Source organism: Dinoponera quadriceps, unplaced genomic scaffold (genome assembly GCF_001313825.1).
Source record: "Dinoponera quadriceps isolate SergipeBrazil2010 unplaced genomic scaffold, ASM131382v1 scaffold2982, whole genome shotgun sequence".
NCBI classification, from domain to species: domain Eukaryota; kingdom Metazoa; phylum Arthropoda; class Insecta; order Hymenoptera; family Formicidae; genus Dinoponera; species Dinoponera quadriceps.
The window spans coordinates 110,230-131,940 of NW_014557404.1; the positions used below are offsets into that span (position 1 = coordinate 110,230).

Sequence of the window (21,711 nt, forward strand, 5' to 3'; positions counted from 1 at the left end):
TGCAACATTTGAAAATATAGGAAATATATACTATAGTATTTTTTTTAATAAAATGATTCACTAGAAATTAAAAGTTCATTTTTCCTAATCATGAGAAATAAGTAAAATTTCAATTCATTGTAATTTTCGTAAACGTAATAGTAATGAAATGGTTCAGGATATATTTTATAGCTCGAGAAGTCTCGAAAGAAATTTTGTTAAAATATATTTTCGAGTATGAAATATATTTATTTCTTATAGAGTTACATATATACAAATTTAAATGAAAGCCTGTGAAATAACAAAATATTTAATGAAATCTGTTGAGTTCGTCATGTGAACCAGAAACCATATATAAATAGCGCTTGCATTATTTAAAACTGCTTTTTCCTATGTGTACACGTTGATTGCCGTATAATTTTTCTTCACTAAATTATTTATCTATGCAGCGGAAAACGTTTTAACCTTAATTATTCGTTGAACGTTACTGAAGGATTCTCTATATTGTGTATATAAGATTTAGAATTTTCTTTTCTACATTTTTTATGTAAATAAGTTACAAAAATATATCATATAATATGCCTTAATATTCGAAATATCAACTATTAGTTTGTAAAAATTGATATATTTGTGCTGATGCTTGCTTTAAAGTGTTAGGTGTAAGTTTCTAATATTATTAAATAATCCGGTTAATAAACCGAATGACTCATGATAATCACAAATTTCATCTCAACTTTGAAATTTGTTGCTATTTTTTCAAACCAATTTTTTTATTATTATAATGAGAGTAAGCATTCTCTCTCTCCTTCTCTCTCTCTCTCTCTCTCTCAACGGTTATAAGTGTGACGAGATAGGCGATATACTACTTCAAAATTAGAATGTTTTTCTTTTTTAATTAAAGGGGATCATTCTTCTCAACCGCGAGACATAAACAAAATTCAATGCGCTTGTATGTCCGCCAAAATAATAACTTGAAATTGAAGAAGAATTGATTCAAGAAGTATTTTGTAGCTTTAAGTGTCCTTTTCCAATATATTCTCGAATATAAAGTTAACTCCGATGTAGAGTTCCAAAGTGAAACATAGACTGAGATCATATATCACATTTATCGGTTACTTAGGCGAAATTCAAATTTACCTGGCAAACGAGATTTATTAACTCAACATTGCTAGATAGCACCAGGCAGGCCATAAGACATTCCGGATTTTTAATAATTAATATCTTAAAAACTATAGCGATTTCAGCGAAACGTCCGAACATGCGTCAAATATTTTTTAATCTAATTTTGCTATATTTAATTGGACAATGAGTTCCGGTGAGACGGTGATTAATAGATTGATGGATTTCCAAAAGCAATTATGCACTTACGGGTCGCCACGCAAATAAATACGATGACACTACATTGAAAACTATTTGACCTATATTGGAATGTTTTGCTGAATTTATATTGATTTTTGAGATATTAATTATAAAATTGGACCCAGCAGCTCATCAGAAAGGTTTAAATCTCGGTTAACCCTTTGCATTACAATAGGACATATGTTGTCCCATCAACATTTTCTTCATTTTTAATGATTTCAACTAACTTCTAGGCAATCATAGTCGACTATATTATTACTATATATTCTCAAAAACATAAGGGAGTAGAAATAAATATCATATAGTTAAAATGTTTAACACTTTGCAGTCCGTCGACGGCACTGTGCCATCGCGATCTGACAATATTGGTTTTATCAATAAATCGAAACAAATGCGGTTTTAAGCAACTGGCAACATGCAAAACAGATGAATAGCGATTCGTAGCTATGCCAAAACAAGTGACGATTGCTCCAAGTGTTAGGATGGTTCTTTCAGAGCTAATCTTTCGATTCAAGTTGATCGACAGATCTTACCAGTGTAAATGCTACTGTGAGCTAAGGAAAAGCAAAAAATGTTATCTAACACAGATTTTTGTTCAAATAAAGAAATTCAAGATGTAGAAGATAAATACGACTCTTACAATCAGTCAATGGTTTATTATTTATTAATCGTACACGTGTTCTCTAATTGTATTTATTTATTTAACTACTGTTTGGTTTTGTATTATGCCGTATTTTATATTATTTTGTTTCATATTATATGGTCATAGATGATGTATCACCGATATTTCGTCGACGTGTCTTGAGACGAATTTCGTCAGAATCATCAGACGATGAGAATATTAATTTATATCCGTGGAGGAAAAAACAATGTTTGCAAGCACTTGTAAACGAGAAGAGAAGTATGTTTTCTATTTTTTTTATTAATCCTCTTGATATAATTTATGCACTTAAAAAATCGATTATATCATGTTTGACTTTTTTCCAGCTCAAAATAGACCATAATATTGATGGTCTCAGAAAGTAAAACTCTCACAGAAAAGTTAACTTTTATGGTGTTTAATAATAGAGAAAAGAATGAACTTCACGATAAAAGTTGTTTGAATACGCTAGGTTCAATAGTTTTTTAGATATCAACATTTGTATAAGAAGAGAATCAACCAAATAAGCGCGGCTACTTGCGTATTATGCCTTTGAGAATTTCGAACACATTAGCCAAGCGTCTTCAGGTGGACCGCGGACCGCAAAGTGTTAATTGTTAACTTGCTAGAAACAAATGAAAATTAAAAACAGACATTTTTATAAAAAAAATTCATTTATAAACAAACTATTAAGAATCGACATATCAAAATATTATCAGTTTATTGAGGATACTTAACAGTATTTTACCAATTGTTTACATAATTTTTCGTAGGCTTAATTTTTTACAATAAATTATTGTAATACTGGTAATATCTTTATTTTAATTTTTTTTTTGTAAATTGATCTTCTTCCTCTATCCTAACAAATTTGTTAAAAACTAGTTAAAATAAAGCGAGGTGCTAACTTACTTAAATAAAAAATAAAAAGAAATAAAAAAAAATAATAATAAATATAAATATATTTAAAAAAGATTAAAATAGTTACTCGTTACGTCCTCATTATTTTTGGGTAATGTTAAAAACGAGATCATTAATTTTGAAAATTTAAGATCGCTATTCTTACCCAGTAATCCGCCATTTGAATGTCGACTTTTTTTGCTGTTAACATATAAGATAAACTTATATTCCAAATACAAAAAGATTTCATCAAAAAATCGGAATTTTTGAATAATCGGTCCGCCATATTGGGTCGGCTGTTTTGAATTTTTAAAACTCTGATTTCAGATTCATAATTAGCGACCCCAACAATATTTGGATACTACATTTTATTCTTTAATTCTATCGAGAAATAAAATGTGTTGCTTAAAGAGTTAAGCGATCGATGAATGTTTGTAAAGAAAGTTCGAATCTTAGGTATGCCGTTGGCATTTAGTTCCAAAGTTTCCACTACAAGTCGCTATTGTACCTCATAACGAATCAAAATCGTACGTTAGTATTTTTATAGCACCTGTTTTCTATTCCTGCACTGGCCATACCCCAAGTGGCACGTGTCGTTTAAGAAATGTTTTCATTATGTTTCATAAACGATGATGAAACGTTCCGTACGTTTATAAAACGCATCATGAAACAAACATGTGCCACCAGAGACTAATTTGCATTAGTTCTCTTTTCATCACTTTTCTGAGATTTAGTGGGAAAGGAAGGAAAGGAGAACTAGTGCAGCTAATGCAGGAACAGAAAACAAACCCATGCTCTGGGAGTCGATTGTGTATCTCAAAACATAATGAGAATTATAAAAGTGAGTGAAAATTTACTAGAATATTTGTAATTTCATTTGTCAACATCCGGTGAGTTTGCTCATGTAACTTTTATTACGTTTTAAGATACACAATTAACCCCCCTGTTCCTTTCAATTGAACTGGATGCATTAGTTAAAAGAAAAAATTACATAGGCCAATATTCATAGTCGAATCTTATATATAAGACTATCTTAAGTTCATCTTCAGATACTGTATGGCTCATTTCATTGGCTACGAAACATCTGAAGTTCATCAATTTGGATCTCCTATTTAAGACCGTCTTTTTAAATACGGGATTCAACTGAATGAATGAATGAATACCGGCCATAGACTACGCGAGCGAGAGAGAACTCAGGAACATAAATGGAGTGCATCCTTTTCTATGTACATCTTGACCCCACTCCTGAAATAAATGATCTGTTCTTTATAGCAACACTGCTGAACTGGTGCTATAAGTTAGAGTGAGACAAAATATAGTTGCCTCACTCTAACTTAAGCGGGGTCTACAATGAGAATGTAAGTTCTGAGCTTTAAGAAATTAACTAATCACAGTCGACTATTCTTCTCAAATTCGACTGTGATTGGTCAATTTCTTAAGGTTTAGAGGTTAAAGCACCTATTGTAAATCAGGAACTTAAGTATTCCAAAGCGTTTGCGACGTGAAATACACTCAAGCTTATAAATACCAGCCGTAGTACGACCTTAACAATTGCTGTTGTGTTTAAGTGCATCAGTTCAGCGGTGCAGCTAAAAAGAACAAATCAAAAAACCCGCACATTTTACGCTACATGAAATAAACGAAATTAAACGATCTGTAACTTCGATATAAATAACAGTAATAAAATAGTTCAAAAAATATTTTAAAACTTAAAGTTTCTAGACATATTAAAATTATAGACATATTAAATATATATTTTTTAGACTTTTTAGTTTTTAGACGTATTAAAATTATAATGTTACTGTTATTTCATGTTAAAATATATCCACTTAAAGAAAAAAAATGGCACTTGTTCAATTTTCAATCTAATCTTTCAGTGGAGTTTTTACGTTGAAAACCAATTTCTCGAAGAAGCGCGATAATTATGTTTTAAAGAGAGAACTTAAAGCTTTTTAATCTTGTGTAAACAAGTGTCGTACGTCGATTCGTTCGTTCTCTATGAGTGATTAAAACCAAAAAATTAGTTTTTGTTTGAACATTGATTTATACTTATGTAACATCGTAAAAGTACACCTTATAATCGAAAGTATATTTGAAAATTAGAGATTTCAAACTGTGAAATGTTTCTGAAATCATTTTATTGTCGTTATTTTTGCAAAAATTATATTCTTAGTTGAATTTTGTTTATCTCTTGTCAGTGAAGGAAATAATTCTTTAATGTTTATTTATATATTTATTCACTTATTGAAATGTACTTAGTTTGTTGATGTATCTAGTTGAGCTGAAGAGATTCTTATTCCGTGCAATTAATATTCTGAGAAATATTAAAAGCAAATTCTCTATTGTATACCTGATGCGTTACAAAACTCATCGGAAAAAAATTGTGTCCACAGCTTTTTGCTTCCCATTCGGCACTGCCAGCAACGTACCTTTGTGTACGATAGAGTAAGGTTAGTTTAAACTTGTCAATTTGAAGATACCGTCGGCTGTTTTGGGAGATTCCGGCCAGTTCTGAGCCAGGGAATTAGAAAAAGGGAAGTAACAAGAAGAAAGTGTGATATCGTGGCCCAAAGGGAGCAGACATTTAGGAAAGAAGAAGAAAAAAGAAAGCACCATTGTGTAGGGTTATGTCTCGTGTGAATCTTTAAATTGTGCCGGTCTATATCCATCACGGGCATTATGTGCGGAGGATGCGATGAAATTTAAGAATCGTTTATTGAATTCTGACAATTATAAAGCCCTAAACTGCAAAAAAAGATGAAGCTAGTGAAACCAAATTGGGTTACTCACGATGGTTTGTACCGTTTCTATACTTCCACATAATATTACCAATTGTTATAAAGTCTTAGGAAACACTCAATACATTAATTTGTATCCACCAGGGTACCCAATATTCTCCATTGACATACATCCTGATGGGAAAAGATTTGCCACCGGTGGCCAAGGTACATCAGTTTTTGCATCGTGTCACAGCTGCGTAAAGATTTCCTATATTGAGAATAATAAATATACTCATGACTAATATGCAAATCAGATTCTGTTTTCGTATTCATCGTTGTATTCTTCCTTTGTTACTAGGTGGTGATTCCGGGAGAGTTGTTATATGGAACATGGAACCCGTGGTCGATGAAACTGCCGAATTAGATAGCAATGTGCCAAAGATGCTTTGCCAGTTAGACAATCATCTCGGTGAGAGAGACCTATCCTATTTTCGCGTGTATATCAGAAATCTATATATACGATATTTTTCGTCTTGTATAGCATGTGTGAACTGCGTGAGATGGAGCAATAGTGGACTATTGGCATCGGGCGGGGTGGATAAGCTAATTATGATTTGGAGATTGTCCGGTGGATCCGGCGGGAGTTCGATTTTCGGCGGGAAAGCCAGCGTGGAGACATGGAGGTGCATCGCAACGTTGCGTTCGCACGAAGCTGACGTATTGGATCTGGCATGGGCGCCGCACAGCCCGTGGTTGGCTTCGGCTTCCGTGGACAACAGTGTGATTGTGTGGGACGCGTCCAAGTTCCCTGCTGTGGTCGTTGTGCTGAAGGGCCACACGGGTTTCGTGAAGGGGATCACCTGGGACCCGGTGGGGAAGTACTTGGCGTCTCAATCCGACGACAAGACGCTGAGAGTATGGCGCACTACGGATTGGACGGAGGCGGCGTTGATATCCGAGCCGTTCGACGAGTGCGGCGGGACGACTCATGTCCTCAGACTCTCCTGGAGCCCGGACGGGCAGTATCTGGTGTCTGCCCACGCTATGAACGGGGGAGGCCCTACGGCGCAAATAATAGAGAGGGACGGTTGGACGCAGGATAAGGATTTCGTTGGTCACAGGAAGGCGGTAACTTGTGTCGTGTGTGTCGGAACTGTCATCTTTCGGCACACCTCCTGCCGACTATTATCATATCTGAAGGAACCGTTCTGTGCATCTGTGAACTCAGCCGTGACCTTCCTCTCGTAGAGATTCAACGGCAATATCCTGCAGAAGAAGCCGGGTGCCTCGAAGCCGAAGCAGCAGTACTGCTGCGTCGCGATAGGATCGCGTGATCGCTCCTTGTCCGTGTGGCTGACGTCGTTGAAGAGACCCCTGGTCGTGATACACGAATTGTTCACTCATTCCGTGTTGGACGCCAGTTGGTCACCCTGCGGCTTGCGGCTCGCGGCGTGCTCGTGGGACGGCACCGCCGTGTTCATCGAGTTCACTCAACAGGAATTGGGGCAACCACTGGACCCCGCTGAGCAAGTAATCACACGTGCCGCACGCGGCCACTGGTGTTGTCGATAAACTCGATAAAGTCGATGAATCTTCCTCTGCCTCGTGTTCACAGAGCAGCGTCCATGAACGATTGTACGGCAAGCCGTTGGTTCAAGGAGGTTGCATGGTGATGGAGGCGCCGGAGCTCCTCAACTTGAAACCACCAGCACCGTCGAACCAGTCTCCCCAGATGCCGGCCACTCCGAGCGTTCCTCCGCCCGCCAGCACCGCTACAGTCACGCCGGTTAAGGGCCCTATCAATAAGCAGATCGAGACGAGAACTTCGGACGGTAAGAGAAGAATTACCCCAATGTTCATCCCGCCGCCGGCGGACACGGCGTAAGTTCATCTCTTCTCGTGAATTAGAACCACCCGAGAGAGACTACCGTTGCGAATATTTATCGCGTCGATCACCCCTCTCAGGGACACGACGATTGGCGGCAGCTTAGGTACGCCGACGTTCACGAACAAGGTGCAGACGAAGAGCTCGATCGTGATAGAGAAGCGCAACGACGTCGTCGCACCGAACGTCACCTCGTCGTCCGCGAAGCCGGCCACCGTCGACGCCTCGGGCTCGTCCCTCACGCTGAAACGCAGGGAGCAAACGACACCGAGGACGCATCACTCTTCGCTGGCTAAGAAACCCAGGTTCATGTTCGACAAGAGCGCCGGTCAAATGTTACTGCCACCGCTCAAACCGTCCAGCTCGTTGTCCCAGCAGGCGGGCCATTACGCCGTGACAGTCACCAATAGCCAAGGCTTAGCTCATTTGCAAGTGTTCCGAGGCACGGACTCGGAGCCGACGTGGGATCTCTACTTGGGATACAGCGCCGTGGCATTGGCCGCGTCACCGGCTGTGATAGCCCTGGGCTTGGAGGACGGCAGCCTCCACACGTTTCATCCCGCCAAGGGATGTCGCCCGGCACCGCCCTTGGCACCCCCGGCTCCCTTGGCGAAGGTTCACGCTGTCGGAAACGCGGTAATTCGATTCCGAAGTCAATCGTTTCCAAACGTCAGTCGAATTCATATTGCCAAGTCTCGCCCGGACTTGGGCGCTCGTTAAGCTCGTTAACATTGAACGAATAAGGAACGAACGAGCGAATACAAACTTTGGTTGTCACAATTTGACGAGTGTAGCCGTAATGAGGCCGAAAACAGAAACGTTTCGGGAACGATTTGCTTCGTAAGGTGATTTATCAGAGAAAGTTCGCGCGCGTTCGTTTAGACCGCGCAAACGCCGCTCGCAATAATTCAGAGAACTCGATTCACACGGCCGGAAATATTTGCCACAGGTGATGGTGATATCAAGCTGCGGGGCGGTCCGTGTGTGGGAGATCGGGAATACCTGTAGAATGATCGTCTCGACTTCCGCCGCTCATTTAGCGGCGCCCGGGACGTCCCTGCTGTCGTGCACGCTCTATAACGGGATGCCCCATCTGGCATTTACTAACGCGCGAGCATATATGTACCACAAAGACATGGGTATGATGAACTGGTCGCTTGCCCCCCTCCCCCTCCCCCTCTTTTTTTTTTCTTCATCATTATACGACCGTAATGATAACGCTAAATATCGCACAGGGACATGGTTATTAATCGGAGACAGCCAAGACCCCGTGTGGCGCTGGTCGTCGTTCAACGTGTTGAGTACATCGGGAAATAGAGCGCCCAGAGGACCCTTGTCGTCCTTGCAGGAAGGTCTGCTCAAAACTGCCGGCAACACTTTGCCAAATCCACGCTTGCCGCACAGCGCACCGAGCGTGGTGTCCTACCTGGAGCAACAGTTGTTAGCTTCCAAAGCTCTCGGCAGCGCTCAGGAATACGTTCATTGGCTGATGGCCTTAGTGTCGTTCCTGTTAACCCAAGGTGCGCCACACCCGCGTTGCGTTCTTTCGGTGCATTCTATTTAAATCGACTGGAAATTATCGCTATGTTCCTTTTTTTTTACTTCAGATGGTTTGGAGAGGCGACTGAGGTTAATTCTGGACGAGCTTTTGGGCCCGAGTCACACGTCAGCCTCGAAGAGTGTGTGGGATCCTATTGTTTTGGTAAATATCGCTGATATAATTCAGTAATCTCCGGGCCGAGTGTCAGTCGCAGGGACAATCTTTCGGTATCGTTTCACTCTTGCAGGGTATAAAGAAGCACAAACTCTTGAGCGACGTATTGGCCGTGGTCGGCGGCCATCTTCGTTGGCAACGATTATATCTCGAATACTCGGAACAACTAACGACCCTGAAGAACCAGATCAACTGATTCGTCTCGCGACGCGAATGACATCGTTCCGAACAAAAAAAAAAACTTAATCTTTTTTCCATACGGCATCGTGTATATTTTTTGAATGTATGATGAAGGCAAGACTGTATAGTTTTTATAATGTTCGCGGTGTGATAATTGACCTAAGTGTATTATAACGAAATAAACAATTCTTTGCACAATACCCGTTTGCCACAATCGGCGGAGTCAGCCGATTCTCGTGATATTATCGTCTACGGGGAAACGAGTCACGTGGACGTGACTAATAACCACATGAGAGAGACTGACAAAGAGAGAGAGAGAGAGAGAGACTGGGTGAGTGAGTGAGTGAGTGAGTGAGTGAGTGAGTGAGTGAGCGAGTGAATGAGTGAGATAGTAACAGAGATACGTTCATAATAATATATTATACTGATAGATATACACCACCTTCCTTAAGCTCTCTCTTTATAAAAATACATAACGAAGCACAATGTGCGGTAAGCAGGGAACTCAACCTCGAAAGCGTAACTAGTGAGCGTTACAAGATCGATTAATCTCCACAGGATGAATTATATAATAATACGCGCGCTCATTCCTCTGTGCGTTGTCTCGTTAGTTATTATCATTATTATCCCCGTGATTATTTTTTCCTCTTTTTTTTTCTTTTTTCTTTTATCTTTTATACTTACACGAACAGATCGCACACAGTCGTCGTGCACAACTTCTCCTTAACTTTATTCATGGAATATTAATTAATGCAACTGGCAAAACGTTTCTGCAAAAGATCGATGTTTCCACCACACAAGGTCGTTCCTTTCCCTCCCCCGTAGAAGACGTTGCGCTCCGGATTAGCACCATTAATCGCCCGCCGGTCACATCAAGTCGAGAGAGGGAACGTGAGGCGCAACGCCGGACGTTTCGCTCGCGAGAACTGATTCTCAACGCCACGCTTTGATATACATACATGTACACATATACATATACATATACATATATATATATATATATAAACATAATGTATAAAAAATAAAGTTAGGCAAGTATATATATTTCTTATGTTCAATCTTCTATCACGAATGTGTTGCGTACGGTGTGGGGCACGCGTTAAATACGAGGTTCAACGCATACACACGTGTGTTCCATCATACATTGCGGCCGTTTTTGAGGGTTTCTCGCATCATTTCCTTCCTGTCTTTACCTCCTTGCAATTTTTTTCTCATATTTCATGCATATCGCTCGCTCGCTCGCTCGCTCGCGCACGCAACATCGGGCTTTGCACCCCGAAAAGCGAAAAGTAAACTGTACAACAGAAAGCGATGAATCGCGAGGCTGCGAGATCGCGCGTCCGAAAGTCGTCGCTTTGCTTTTTAACATCGTGGAACGTCGTTTGCTATATATGTATAAGGTATGTGTATGAAAAATCGTCTCTGTCGGTCGTTCGCGTTCGTGCGACGCGTCTTGATCGTCAATCCGGTGTCCCGGTCGCTCCGACGACGCGAACACTTCGTCGAAAATACAATTCTCACCGCGATAGCTGAGACCGCTCGAAACGTGCATCCATCGCACACGGAGGGAACACAATATTGCACACGCCGTAATGGCGAATATGGGGGGGGGGGCGATACATGTATACAATAAATTAAGAATGCTTTCTCGTCTCGACTACGTATTCTCAGTCACCGTTTGGTCCGTTACACGATTTACGTACGTAGAAATTCCTCGTGTGTAAAACTACCGTATAATATATAAAGGTGTTTCTGGTGTGAAACACCGACGGGGCGAGCCTTAGGGGGGAGGCAGTATGAATCTTACGCAAGTATACACATACACGCACGCGCGCGCGCGCATATGTCCCGCAGAAAGCGGTCTCTGCACTGAGAAAAAAAAATTGAAATTTTGCAAAATAAACGTTTCTTGTGACATTTATTCGGCACTTATCGGTTAGAAAAAAAATTTGACTCTCGATGACGGAACATGTATTTTTGTGAAATATACGTAAGTTTCCTTATTTATTGATTTATTTGCCAGGAATAAAATTTTACCTCGCCGCATTTTCAAACAAACCTTTATTTCTGCGAAATAAAGCTTGTATTTTACAAGCGAACTTTAAAATCTTTGATTTCAAATCTTTTTCTCAGTGTGCGGAGACCGAAAGGGGAAGAAAGTGGGGGTGAATGGATTGATCGCGATCTTTCTGTCGTTTCGTATGTTACATCGATGTGGGCTCGCCCGCCGACGTTTCAACGAGGCTCGATCTCGGTTGAATGGCACGACGAACAAATGAGGACGTCGGCTGTTCACTGTTATATCGGTGGAGGTCCATTCGGGTAAAAGGGTAACGGTATGAAGGTTCTCGCCAAGTTGTTAGACATCATACAGCTGTAATCTTCTTCTGCGTATGGCACCAGCGACGTAGCGCCGAGCAGGACCAGCATCAGCGCTTGGATCGGTAGGGAGAACCGCAGGACTCTCCCGATGAAACGGTATCCACGCGCCAACACCGATCGCTGTTCCTCGCTTTCGTCACCACTGAAACAGGTTCGCAACGACGGCAAATTAAAACGGAGGATGTCTCGTTGAAGACCCGTGGTTATTGATCTTAGCTTTACGAAAGGTGGAGCTCCGCATACACCGGTCAGCAAATTTCGTGTAAATTGTGTCCCTTTTAAATTTGAATTTTCCTCTTTATTCATGTGTATGCGTTAAAACAGAAAATGGCGACGAGAGAAATTATTTAGCTATAATTCAAGAAATATAGGCTACACTGAGAAAAAGATGATTTTTCAAATTTAATTAATTTTATTGCATCCAAACAAATTTCACCATTGACATGCTCCAAAGAAAATAATGTTTCGATTAATAAATACGATTGTTAGACTTTTCAACGAATATGTGACTTTATTTATCTTTATCTTAAAATTAAAAAATTTGTTCGAAACGAAAGTTAATTTTCTCATAAAGGAATTATTTGTTTCATTTTACATATTTATTGCATATTATTATATATTTATTATAACCAAATAATATCTTATTTGGTTAAAAGATATTATTTCAAATAATAGCGTTCTTTCTGTCAAATAATAGAGTTTCCTTGAGTGAGGCAATACAATTTTTATCCAAACAAATACTATTTTGTATATGTTGTTTCTATGAAACAAATTTCGTTTTAATTATCATATTTATGATCAACGCCACAAAATTAACTAGTGTCAACGATTTAGATCCAGGATACAATTTTTATGACTGTCCAGTGTTATCGGAACGCCTCGGGAGACGTGCTTTTTTTCGTAACATCAGGCTGCGTTCGAAAACTACACCCAGGTGCACTAATCAAGGCTCGCGCCATTCGGAAATATTCGTGGTGAAAATAGTGTGGCAACGGTAGTGCCGCTCGGAAATTATTATCGACTGCACCTCAGAAGGAAAAATTTTTCACCCCGAACTTTTCGAGTGGATGCGAGTGACTTGTTGATTTCGAAACATTTTAAACCGTGACGATGGAGCGTATAAATTTACCAAAGGAGAAAGAAATTCTGTACTGTGGAAGATAACAGCCGATGTACGATCCCCAGAGATCTTTGGGACAGTATTTCACGCGTTTCCGGAAACCATCCGCACTCGGGGTGAAACCTGTCTCTCCCCTCTCCCCCCTATTCACTCTGTTCTACCCTGCTCTACTTTCAGAGTGGTATTTTCGAACGCAGCCTTTTTGACGTGACAAGATCGTCAACGTTCCGACGAGAGAAGCTCCACCGGCCGACGACGTCGATCGACGACGAATCGTCGCGACGAAAGAGGGAAAGAGGTAACAACATACTTTGTGCCGGTGACGTGAGGCTGAGCAGTCCGAATGGCAGCTTCGCCGAGCAGCTACAGTTCAACAAAAAACAGAAAACACAAACAATAAGGTACTGTGCAAGTGGTTGCTACGGATAATTTACGCGCGCGGGAGCGTCGCTACGATGGGAGGGGGAGAGAGAGAGAGAGAGAGAGAGAGAGAGAGAGAGAGGAGCGGGGGGGGGGGNTCCGAGGTCCTCATCGTCGGACGACGCTGCTCGCACTGAGATCGCATCAATTCGTGTCAAGTTAACTAAGTTGTGCAACAATCTACGATACGCTATACGTCCATTCCGAAACAAAAGCAACGGTTCACCGAGCGTGACAGAGACAGGTGACTATTGTTGAGGCTATAAATTATAGATATATCAGTGTGTACCACACAGGTATACGTAATTGAGAAATTTTCCTCCTCCCTTCTAATTAAGAAACACCACAATAGTGAGTTTGTCGTTAAATTACAATTGTAGCAATATCGTCGATTATATCTGACGATTCGTGAGATCCACCTTTATGCGCGAGCTCGGCGATATAATAGTCGTAGATCAAGGAAATTATACAGTGACATCTTCAGTTAAAGGAAAAACTTATCGCATGAGAGGATCGAGCTTACTTCGTCCGCCAGAGTTCCGAGAGTCATTGCGCCAGCGAGGGGCATGAGTTCCCGCACTTCGATCTCGAGAGCTCTTCCTAACTTGATAGCGTTGATCGCGACGCGCTTTCTCAATGAATGCATCTGTTCCCGCAGCTTCTGCAGACGCGCGTTGGCGTCCGATTGTTCCTCCAAGATCAGTTTAGCCGACGCTTGCAGAGATATCACTCGCTGCTCGCAACGATCCAGATCGCTTTCCATTTCCCTGAAAATGTTAGAAGCGATTTTGTTATTGCAACGTTGTTAGGGGAAAATAATTTGCTGGCATAGCACATTTGATTTTATTGTTTCGACGTCAGTTTGTCAATTACTATGCGGACAGAAAAAGGATTCGTTAAAAGCACTAATTGCCATTCGCTGTATAATTTTTACCGAATCTACAAATTATTTTGCTGTAAGAATGAATTAATAAGTGTAGGAAAACGCTATTTTGTTCTTACAATAAACTAACGTGTTCTAAGGAGGAATTAACTCAAGATTCTTCTATCCTGGCAAAAAAATTGTTTCTGCTCTAATTACGAATAATTCGCTGATTTGGTTACGCCAATTAAATTTTATTGCTGAATATGCTGTAGCAACGATGGTTTCGCTACGATAGCAAAATTATTTTTCTCCGTATAGGAAAAAGTAACTTCCCTATAATAATATTCGTAATATTCCTAGAGTATTATATGAATATTATTCAATATTAAAATAATATTCTTATGATATTCTAAGAATATTATGTAATATTTTTTAATATCGTAAGAATGTTTGATATTGATCTGATTTGATATTGATATTATATGTCCACTTCGCATAACATTCTTGACATATTATAAAAATGTTTTTAGAATATAAAAAAAAATTATATAGAAAAATTATATAAATAAAAAATATATATATATTATATATATAGTTGAGTATTTAAAAAATATATAATATTACAATAACATATTAAATACTATTATTTTTTAAATATTATTAGGAGTGGACATATAACCACTTATTAATATTCCAGAAATATCACTTAATATTAAATAATATTATTAGAATATTATTAGAATATTACGTCTAATATTCTAAGAATATGTTCAGAACATTACTTAATATTAAATAATATTACGCGCTTATAGGGATTGATCGCTATTCTGACGACGACTTTTGACGATGGACGAACCGAGATCTCTACCTGAACGTATTATATTTCATTTCCATAACATCGGTGGATTCATTCTGCATAATCGGTTCGTTAGCTCGTACGTTGATCTTGATATGTTCGAGCCAGGTAGATAATTCTTCCATGATACGATAGAACTGTTGATTCGTCATAAGGGCGTCCCGCAGCTGGCCCTGCCACTGTGTGGCAGCTGTACAGATTTTCTCCCATCTGGCGTTGGCCACGGCCAATCGATCGCGAAGCTCTTCCACGCATTCCGCGTCTTTCGTGTGATCAACCAAATGGCCGCCGACTATGTTGAGATTCAGCAGGATTCTCTTGTGGCTGTCGCGATCGAGCAGGAATTTGCGATGATTCTGAATCACGTCTTCCAATTGCTCGATGTCGCTCGGCGGCGAGCGTTGCTCGCTTTGCGTGCCCTCGGCAAACTCCAACCATTTGTTCAAACGCCAGAGGTCATTGTTCACCTGGGTCCAATTGTGACGGAAGCAGGGTGGGCAGGTGATTTTGTTCTTATCGCTGTAGGATTCACAAGTGCAAGTGTTATAGTTTCGATTACAGAGTTAAAATTAAAATTGCAATTTAAAATTAGTTTAGTGAAAATTATTTACATTGCTTGTTATGTACTTCATGAGTATTTTTATACGAGAAATGTGTTATAAATATTAGCATTTGCATTGTGACAAGTGTTTGAGAAATTTTGCGAGGATTTGTCAATTCACTAATTAATTCTCTGTTAAAAAAAAACAAGCGTGATAAAACTATCCTTGAAAAGGTAATAGCGAATACTCTGGTAATGGCGAAATTGTGTTAGCGATGAATTTGAATTGAATTGTTATATGATTAGTTTACTCACTGCTTGCATGGAAAAGCGTAAGCATCGAGGATGAGCAGTCTGTAGAGGATAAGGGATAAGCATTATATTAATCGGCTTTAGCTAAGCGTTATTGTTTGCGTTAAAAATTATTACGAATTTAAATTCAGCGTGTAAATTCAGCGGAAGGCTCGAATAATACATAGAAAACAAGCGTTATCAATATTGACAATTGTGTAAATTATTTACATCGGATGTTGGCGTGAAAATTACTGAAGGTATATATACAAGAAGCGATTGAGTGTGCATCTTGAATTAAAAAAAAAAAAAACTGTTGCTGTAAAGTAAAAATACTAATATTCGAGAATAAACCTGGACATTCTTATTGTTTTTAACTACGAAGATTTAAATTTTCGATCATGAATATATATACATATATTCTATGTTGAAAGTCTAAATATTCGTATTTAAAAACCGAAATAATGAGAATGTACAAGTTTAATTGTATGTCCGGGTATTGATACTTTTACCTTAATTAATATTAATTAATATTAAGATAAAAAATAAGCCTTTATACATAAAGCAGTGCGATTAAAATTATCTTTCACATTCAAAATCTCAGAATTCAATATCTTTCCTTTCAACGAAGTCGTATAGACTCCGTGCTATCAGAAATTGAATGAAATTTAAAAAACGCGTTAAATTTTAATTTAGGGATAATTTAGAAAATTCGTCATTATTGCGAAATTTGCTGATTAAAAATCTCGAAACGGTAAGTACGTCTAAATTAAATGAAGTGAGCGTGAAGGGAACTTTACCTGATCTCTGTGATCTGCTGTTGACGTGTTGCTGCTAGTGTAATGATTGTTTCGTATCGAGTTAATAGTGCCATTACCTCGCTGTTCGAAGTGTTGTCTTCCATGAGTACATCACTATATTTGTGATATATCCATCCCATCGAGGAACGGCATTCTGCCATTAATTCGGACTGCAACACATCACACACACACACATGTCAGTACTCAATAAGTTTTCTAAGTACTATAAGCGCGTGATATTATTTAATGTTATTATAATATTATATATTTTTTAAATATTCAACTCTATATATATATATATATATATATAATTGTAGTTTTTTATTTCAAACGTGTTACAATACCAATTGTTTTATTATATAAATAAAGCCGAAAGAATTTTGTGTAATACGTTTTACTAGAAAAATTATACATATATATATTTTTTTTTTCAGTTATTTTTTAAAATATTCTAAGAACATTTTTATAATATGCCAAGAATATTATGTGAAATGGACACATAACATCAATAGAACATTCCTATAATATTAAAAAATATTACATAACATTCTTAAAATATTATAAGAATATTATGTTAATATTGAATAATATTCCTATAATATTCTAAGAATATTATACGCGCTTATAGGATAGAGCTGGCGCGATTAGCTAATGAATCTTACGATAGTATTTTCCGTCTCGATTAATCCAGGACCGGCGACGGGAGTGGGCGTTACCGCTTTCTCCAGAGCGTCCAAGTCGCTGTTGCACTTGTTTAAAACGCCCTGCAGATCGTTGGGGCGCGAGGTCATTCTGACGGGCCTTGGCAGGGTGTCCACTTGAACCGCCATGTCCTGCTCGAACTTCAGGGTCTCCACCTGCACTGCCTCGTCGACCTCCGACTTCTCCTCCACTTGTTTCTCGTCCTTCCTCAACTCCGTTTTTAAGACGACTAGTCGGTCTTTGATGTCCGTCCATAGTAGCTGATACTCGTCCACCAGCTTTTGGATCGTGGCCACGTCTTCGGTGGTGCTCTCCTTCATGACTTGCAGCGCCAGTTCGTCAGCTCTCTGCAGGTTGACGGTCTGGGCGTTGAAGTTCTCCTCGATACTGTTCAACTCCACTGACGACCTTCGTCCGGACTTAGTTAGATACTGCGTGAGAGAGACATCCACCTGTGTTAGACCCACCACAGCAGCTCCGTGGGCGGTCAAGAACTGACAGTAGATCGATTGCTCCGATTTGCAGGACCACATCATGAGAGCTTTGATCTTTGCTTCGACGTCCAACCACCTGTTGATGGTCTTCTGCACCTCGCTGGTGAGCGAATGGAAGTTGTTGGGCTCTAACCTGGATTTCGCTAAGTACCCGTACCTTTCCTCAAGACTCTTCAAGATCTGTCGGTGCGCCTTGATGTCCTCGGCCACCGCATCGACCTCGATCACTATCTTCGACTCCTCCTCTGAGGCCTTCTTGAGATCTTTCTCCAGGTTCAACAGGGACTTCTCCGTCTTGGCCAGCCAAGGTTCGAACTTGCATCTGGTCTTCTCCAGCTCCTGCAGCATCTCCCAGACTATTATGATTGTCCTCTTGCGCTCGGCAGACATCTCGCACACCGTCTTCCACTGATTCTCCAATTTCTTCATGCCGTTCTTGATCGCGTTCATGTCGAAGGAGACCTTCCACGTGTCGCAGTCGTTCAGCAGGATCTCGCACAGATTCAACACCTCGCCGATATTAGCGGCTTCGGCTTCGATGCCCGTCTTGAGATGCCTGTGATCCTCGAGCGTCTGATCGATGCAATTCTGCGTGAGCTTCTCGACGACAAAGGTCCCCGACAATTGGCTCTTGATGCCAGTCAACCAAGTTTGTAAGTCGACTATCCTCTTCAACAACGAGTTCATCGTATCTATTAAGTCGGCCAACTTGCTGGCTCTCGCCTTACTGCCCGACATCAAGTGATCCCATTTCTCATTGACCTCGTTCAAAGACTGCTGCAGTTCCATCTTCTCCGGCTCCTCGGCGGGCTCTATCAATTCCTGACCCCTGGTCTGCAGCCACTCGAGTTCACGCTGCTTCAGGTTCATCTCCGTCTGCAGCTCGCGATCGATCCGCTTCAACGCCTCCTCGGGCTCGTCCAACGCCATGGTGTCGTAGCTTCGTATTCGGGTCGTGGTGTCCTCCATCCACTGCAGGAACTTGTTCAGCTTGCGCTCCCACCGACCTCGAAGATTGCAGCGGTCTTCGAGACTGTACGCCAACATTTCCAACTGGTACTCGAGATCGTCGAGTTTTTGCGACAGAATAGTCTCTTGTTGAATCAGTGTTTTGGTGTCCCTCGGGGACAAGCCGTCCCTCAACTTCTCATTGATGCCCCCAAGGGACTTCAGGTTACGTCGACCCACGAGCAGACGAGTTCTCAGGTCCTGAAGCGAGTTCAACTGTTCCCTCGTCTTGGACAGACTCGACGGCTTCGCGTGGAAGGCCGAGCTTAATTCCTGACCGATATCCTCGAAAGTCGTTTTGATCATCCCGGATAGTTCGACGTGGTCCGCGTGCAGTTTCTGTATCTTCTGTAGATGATCCCGCCAGGTCTCCAGACCGGCGCGTAAATTAGAGATGCGTTCGGAGCTCGCCGCGAGCTCTATGCGTATCGTGGTGAACGATGATACGTCGTAATCGACCATCAGGTGATCTCGTTGCTCTTCCAGCGATTTTATATGCGCCTCGCCGTCTGGCAATTTGTCCAGCAGCTCTTGGATCCTCTGTAGATTCTTGTCCAGCCGCCTGAGATAAATATGCTGCAAGTGCAAGGACCGTCGATCCTCCTCGATCTGCTTCACCCAGGCCAACAATTCGCCTTGGCTCTGCTTGTACCTGTCCCAAGCCATTATCCTGTTGCTGACATTATCGAGCCGCTCGAGTATCTTGTCGAGCGTCTCATTATGCAGTTTCGTTAGGGTGTTAAACTGCTCGGCGATCGCTCGGTCTTTGTCCTCCCGTTGCCGCACAGACAATATGAAGGTCCGCTGTTCCGGCAGGATTTCCTTGTGTATCTCGCAGACACTCCGATCCTCCGATAGCCCGTTGTAGTCGAAAGGCATATCGCTGGACAGGAAGTCCTGCACGTTCGTCAGGTACTCCTCCCAGAGTTTAAACGTGGCGACCACATCCTGCGAACGGATCAGTCGCAGGGATAGATGATGATATTGTTGAAAGGTCTCCCGGAACACGTGCTGCCACAGTTGCAATATCTCAACCACGGACGGTTCTTGCGCGGACCCCTCGCACTCGTGTTTCTTTATGGACTGAAGCTTGGGTTCGGTTCGTGTGAGCGTCAAGAGATGATTCCGCAATATCGTCAGCCGTTCCTTCGACTCACCTTGACCCACCGTCGTGAGACTCTGGAAAATTAGCAGCGCCGGGTCCTTCGGATTAGCGGTCTAGGTAGCTATCAGGAGCTCGGGAAAAACTCCGGCCGGGGAGAGGTAAAACATTTATGAATCAATTTGGCGCGCGCGAACGGTTCCACGAATTTCCGGTAACGTCGATAACTCTAAGGGAGAGAGAGAGAGCTGATACGGCTCGCGAGAATCCTTGAAGCGACGCAGTTATAACCTCTTTGGCGAAGTGGGATAGTATCGGATCGCCTTTATCTGCGATCGACGTTGACGACGGTGCGGCCGTAAATTCCGTTGGGAAACACGGCGCCCTCAAGTTCGAAAGTTCCGGCTCTGTGCACGGCTCGGGCGGTGCACAGAGCCATTCAGCTGTTGCGGATTTCGTGACTGATGTAATTGCCACCCCCGGCGGCTTAAGCCTTTCGGCCTTGACATAACAAATTGTTTCGGAACTACCGCGATTAAAATATAAACGCGCGTGCGAAGCGATGATCGAGGCTGTGCCAAGCACCAATGGTGCGCGCCCCGCTTGAGAACTGACGGACGCGTTAATACGTCAGACTGAGCTTCGGCGAGACCCTAACGATCACCTTCATTCGAAGTACCGGCTCTACGTGTACATCGATCCTTGAAAAATGTTTTAACTCGGTGAGAAATTCGAGGAAGGCCTCGTCCCAAGGTCCTGAATCCGCTTCCTCGCACGTACGAGCGCCAGGATAACAGACTAATCGCCGTTGGATGCAATCTCGAGAAGAAAGCTCGCGATATTCGTATTGACTAATCTCCGAAACGCAAGATGAAGGGAATACATCAATAGGCAAATAAGGGTCGAATGCCGATGTTAAAGCGAGATCGATGTATAAAACTACTTTTTTTGTAATTTTAGTTTCACATCTAGAGAAATGGGAATCAAAATTAGAAAGTAAATTAAATTACCGAAATTAAATGAAATTGAACGTTTTGGACTCTATTTTGGGCCGTCTTCAGAAATTAGTAAATACAATGGTAATTTAGCACTAACAATAGTTATTGTTTAGTGCGCCTCAGCCTGCGTGTCCACTTCCAGGTATTCATCGGTTATCTTCTCATCTCTGAATATTTGTTTCAACCATCAGCTTTAGCAATTAATTGGAAAAATGGTTTTGGAGCTTTTTGTTACTTACCGTGCTTTCAAAATCAGTTTTCCATCTGTCTTCAGATGTGAGATTAAAGTTAGAAAGAAAATTGTTTTGTATCTTAATATCGCTTAAACATCGGCGTTCGACTCTTATTTGTCTGTTGATGTTTTTCTTTTTTCTCGCGTATTGATTGATCATTAGAGCCGCTATTTTTGCTTCTTAGGCTCGTATTAATAGTTATTATTTAAAACTTGTCTCAGATGAGACACTCAGAGATACTCAGCTTGAATTCAGATTTAGATGAGTTTTTTTTAGTCGAATAGCGCGTAATGTCAAATATATCATACGATTCAACTGAAAAATTCGTATCTAATTTTTAATTAAAATCCGAGTAAAATTTAATCTCATACGAGACGAGTTTCAAGTGACGACTATTAATACGAACCTTAATCTCCAAAATCTCTCGCGCAAAATCGAAAACTGGAACTGGAGCTGTATTCCGTACACAAGTTCACCGACAGACGTCGGTAGGCGTGTGTGAGATAACAGCCCCGTATACATTTC

At 41.0% G+C, this 21,711-nt stretch overlaps 2 protein-coding genes across 5 annotated transcripts in view; one reads left to right on the forward strand and one right to left on the reverse strand.

Annotated features, from left to right (window-relative positions):
* The first annotated feature begins 5,143 nt into the window (after nucleotides 1-5,143).
* Nucleotides 5,144-10,997, forward strand: LOC106749077 (protein HIRA homolog). Its single transcript, XM_014628150.1, has 11 exons — nucleotides 5,144-5,669; nucleotides 5,758-5,820; nucleotides 5,954-6,064; nucleotides 6,137-6,735; nucleotides 6,844-7,125; nucleotides 7,211-7,476; nucleotides 7,561-8,116; nucleotides 8,430-8,619; nucleotides 8,716-9,000; nucleotides 9,088-9,182; nucleotides 9,268-10,997. Exons 1-11 carry the CDS (start codon nucleotides 5,633-5,635, stop codon nucleotides 9,388-9,390), a joined length of 2,607 nt encoding a protein of 868 aa, XP_014483636.1. The 5' UTR covers nucleotides 5,144-5,632; the 3' UTR covers nucleotides 9,391-10,997.
* The window catches only part of LOC106749075 (nesprin-1), a 127,008-nt gene continuing 115,072 nt past the window's right edge, over nucleotides 9,776-21,711 (reverse strand). Inside the window, exons 50-56 of one of the 4 annotated variants that reach the window (XM_014628143.1) lie at nucleotides 17,312-20,032; nucleotides 16,650-16,819; nucleotides 15,874-15,912; nucleotides 15,030-15,536; nucleotides 13,820-14,063; nucleotides 13,187-13,239; nucleotides 9,776-11,898 (exon numbers count right to left, since the gene is read on the reverse strand). In XM_014628143.1, coding sequence (XP_014483629.1) covers nucleotides 11,673-11,898; nucleotides 13,187-13,239; nucleotides 13,820-14,063; nucleotides 15,030-15,536; nucleotides 15,874-15,912; nucleotides 16,650-16,819; nucleotides 17,312-20,032 — 3,960 coding nt within the window. In that variant the 3' untranslated portion in view covers nucleotides 9,776-11,672. The remainder of the gene's footprint in view (nucleotides 11,899-13,186; nucleotides 13,240-13,819; nucleotides 14,064-15,029; nucleotides 15,537-15,873; nucleotides 15,913-16,649; nucleotides 16,820-17,311; nucleotides 20,033-21,711) is intronic. The other 3 variants (XM_014628145.1, XM_014628144.1, XM_014628146.1) reach the window with 3 other exon arrangements.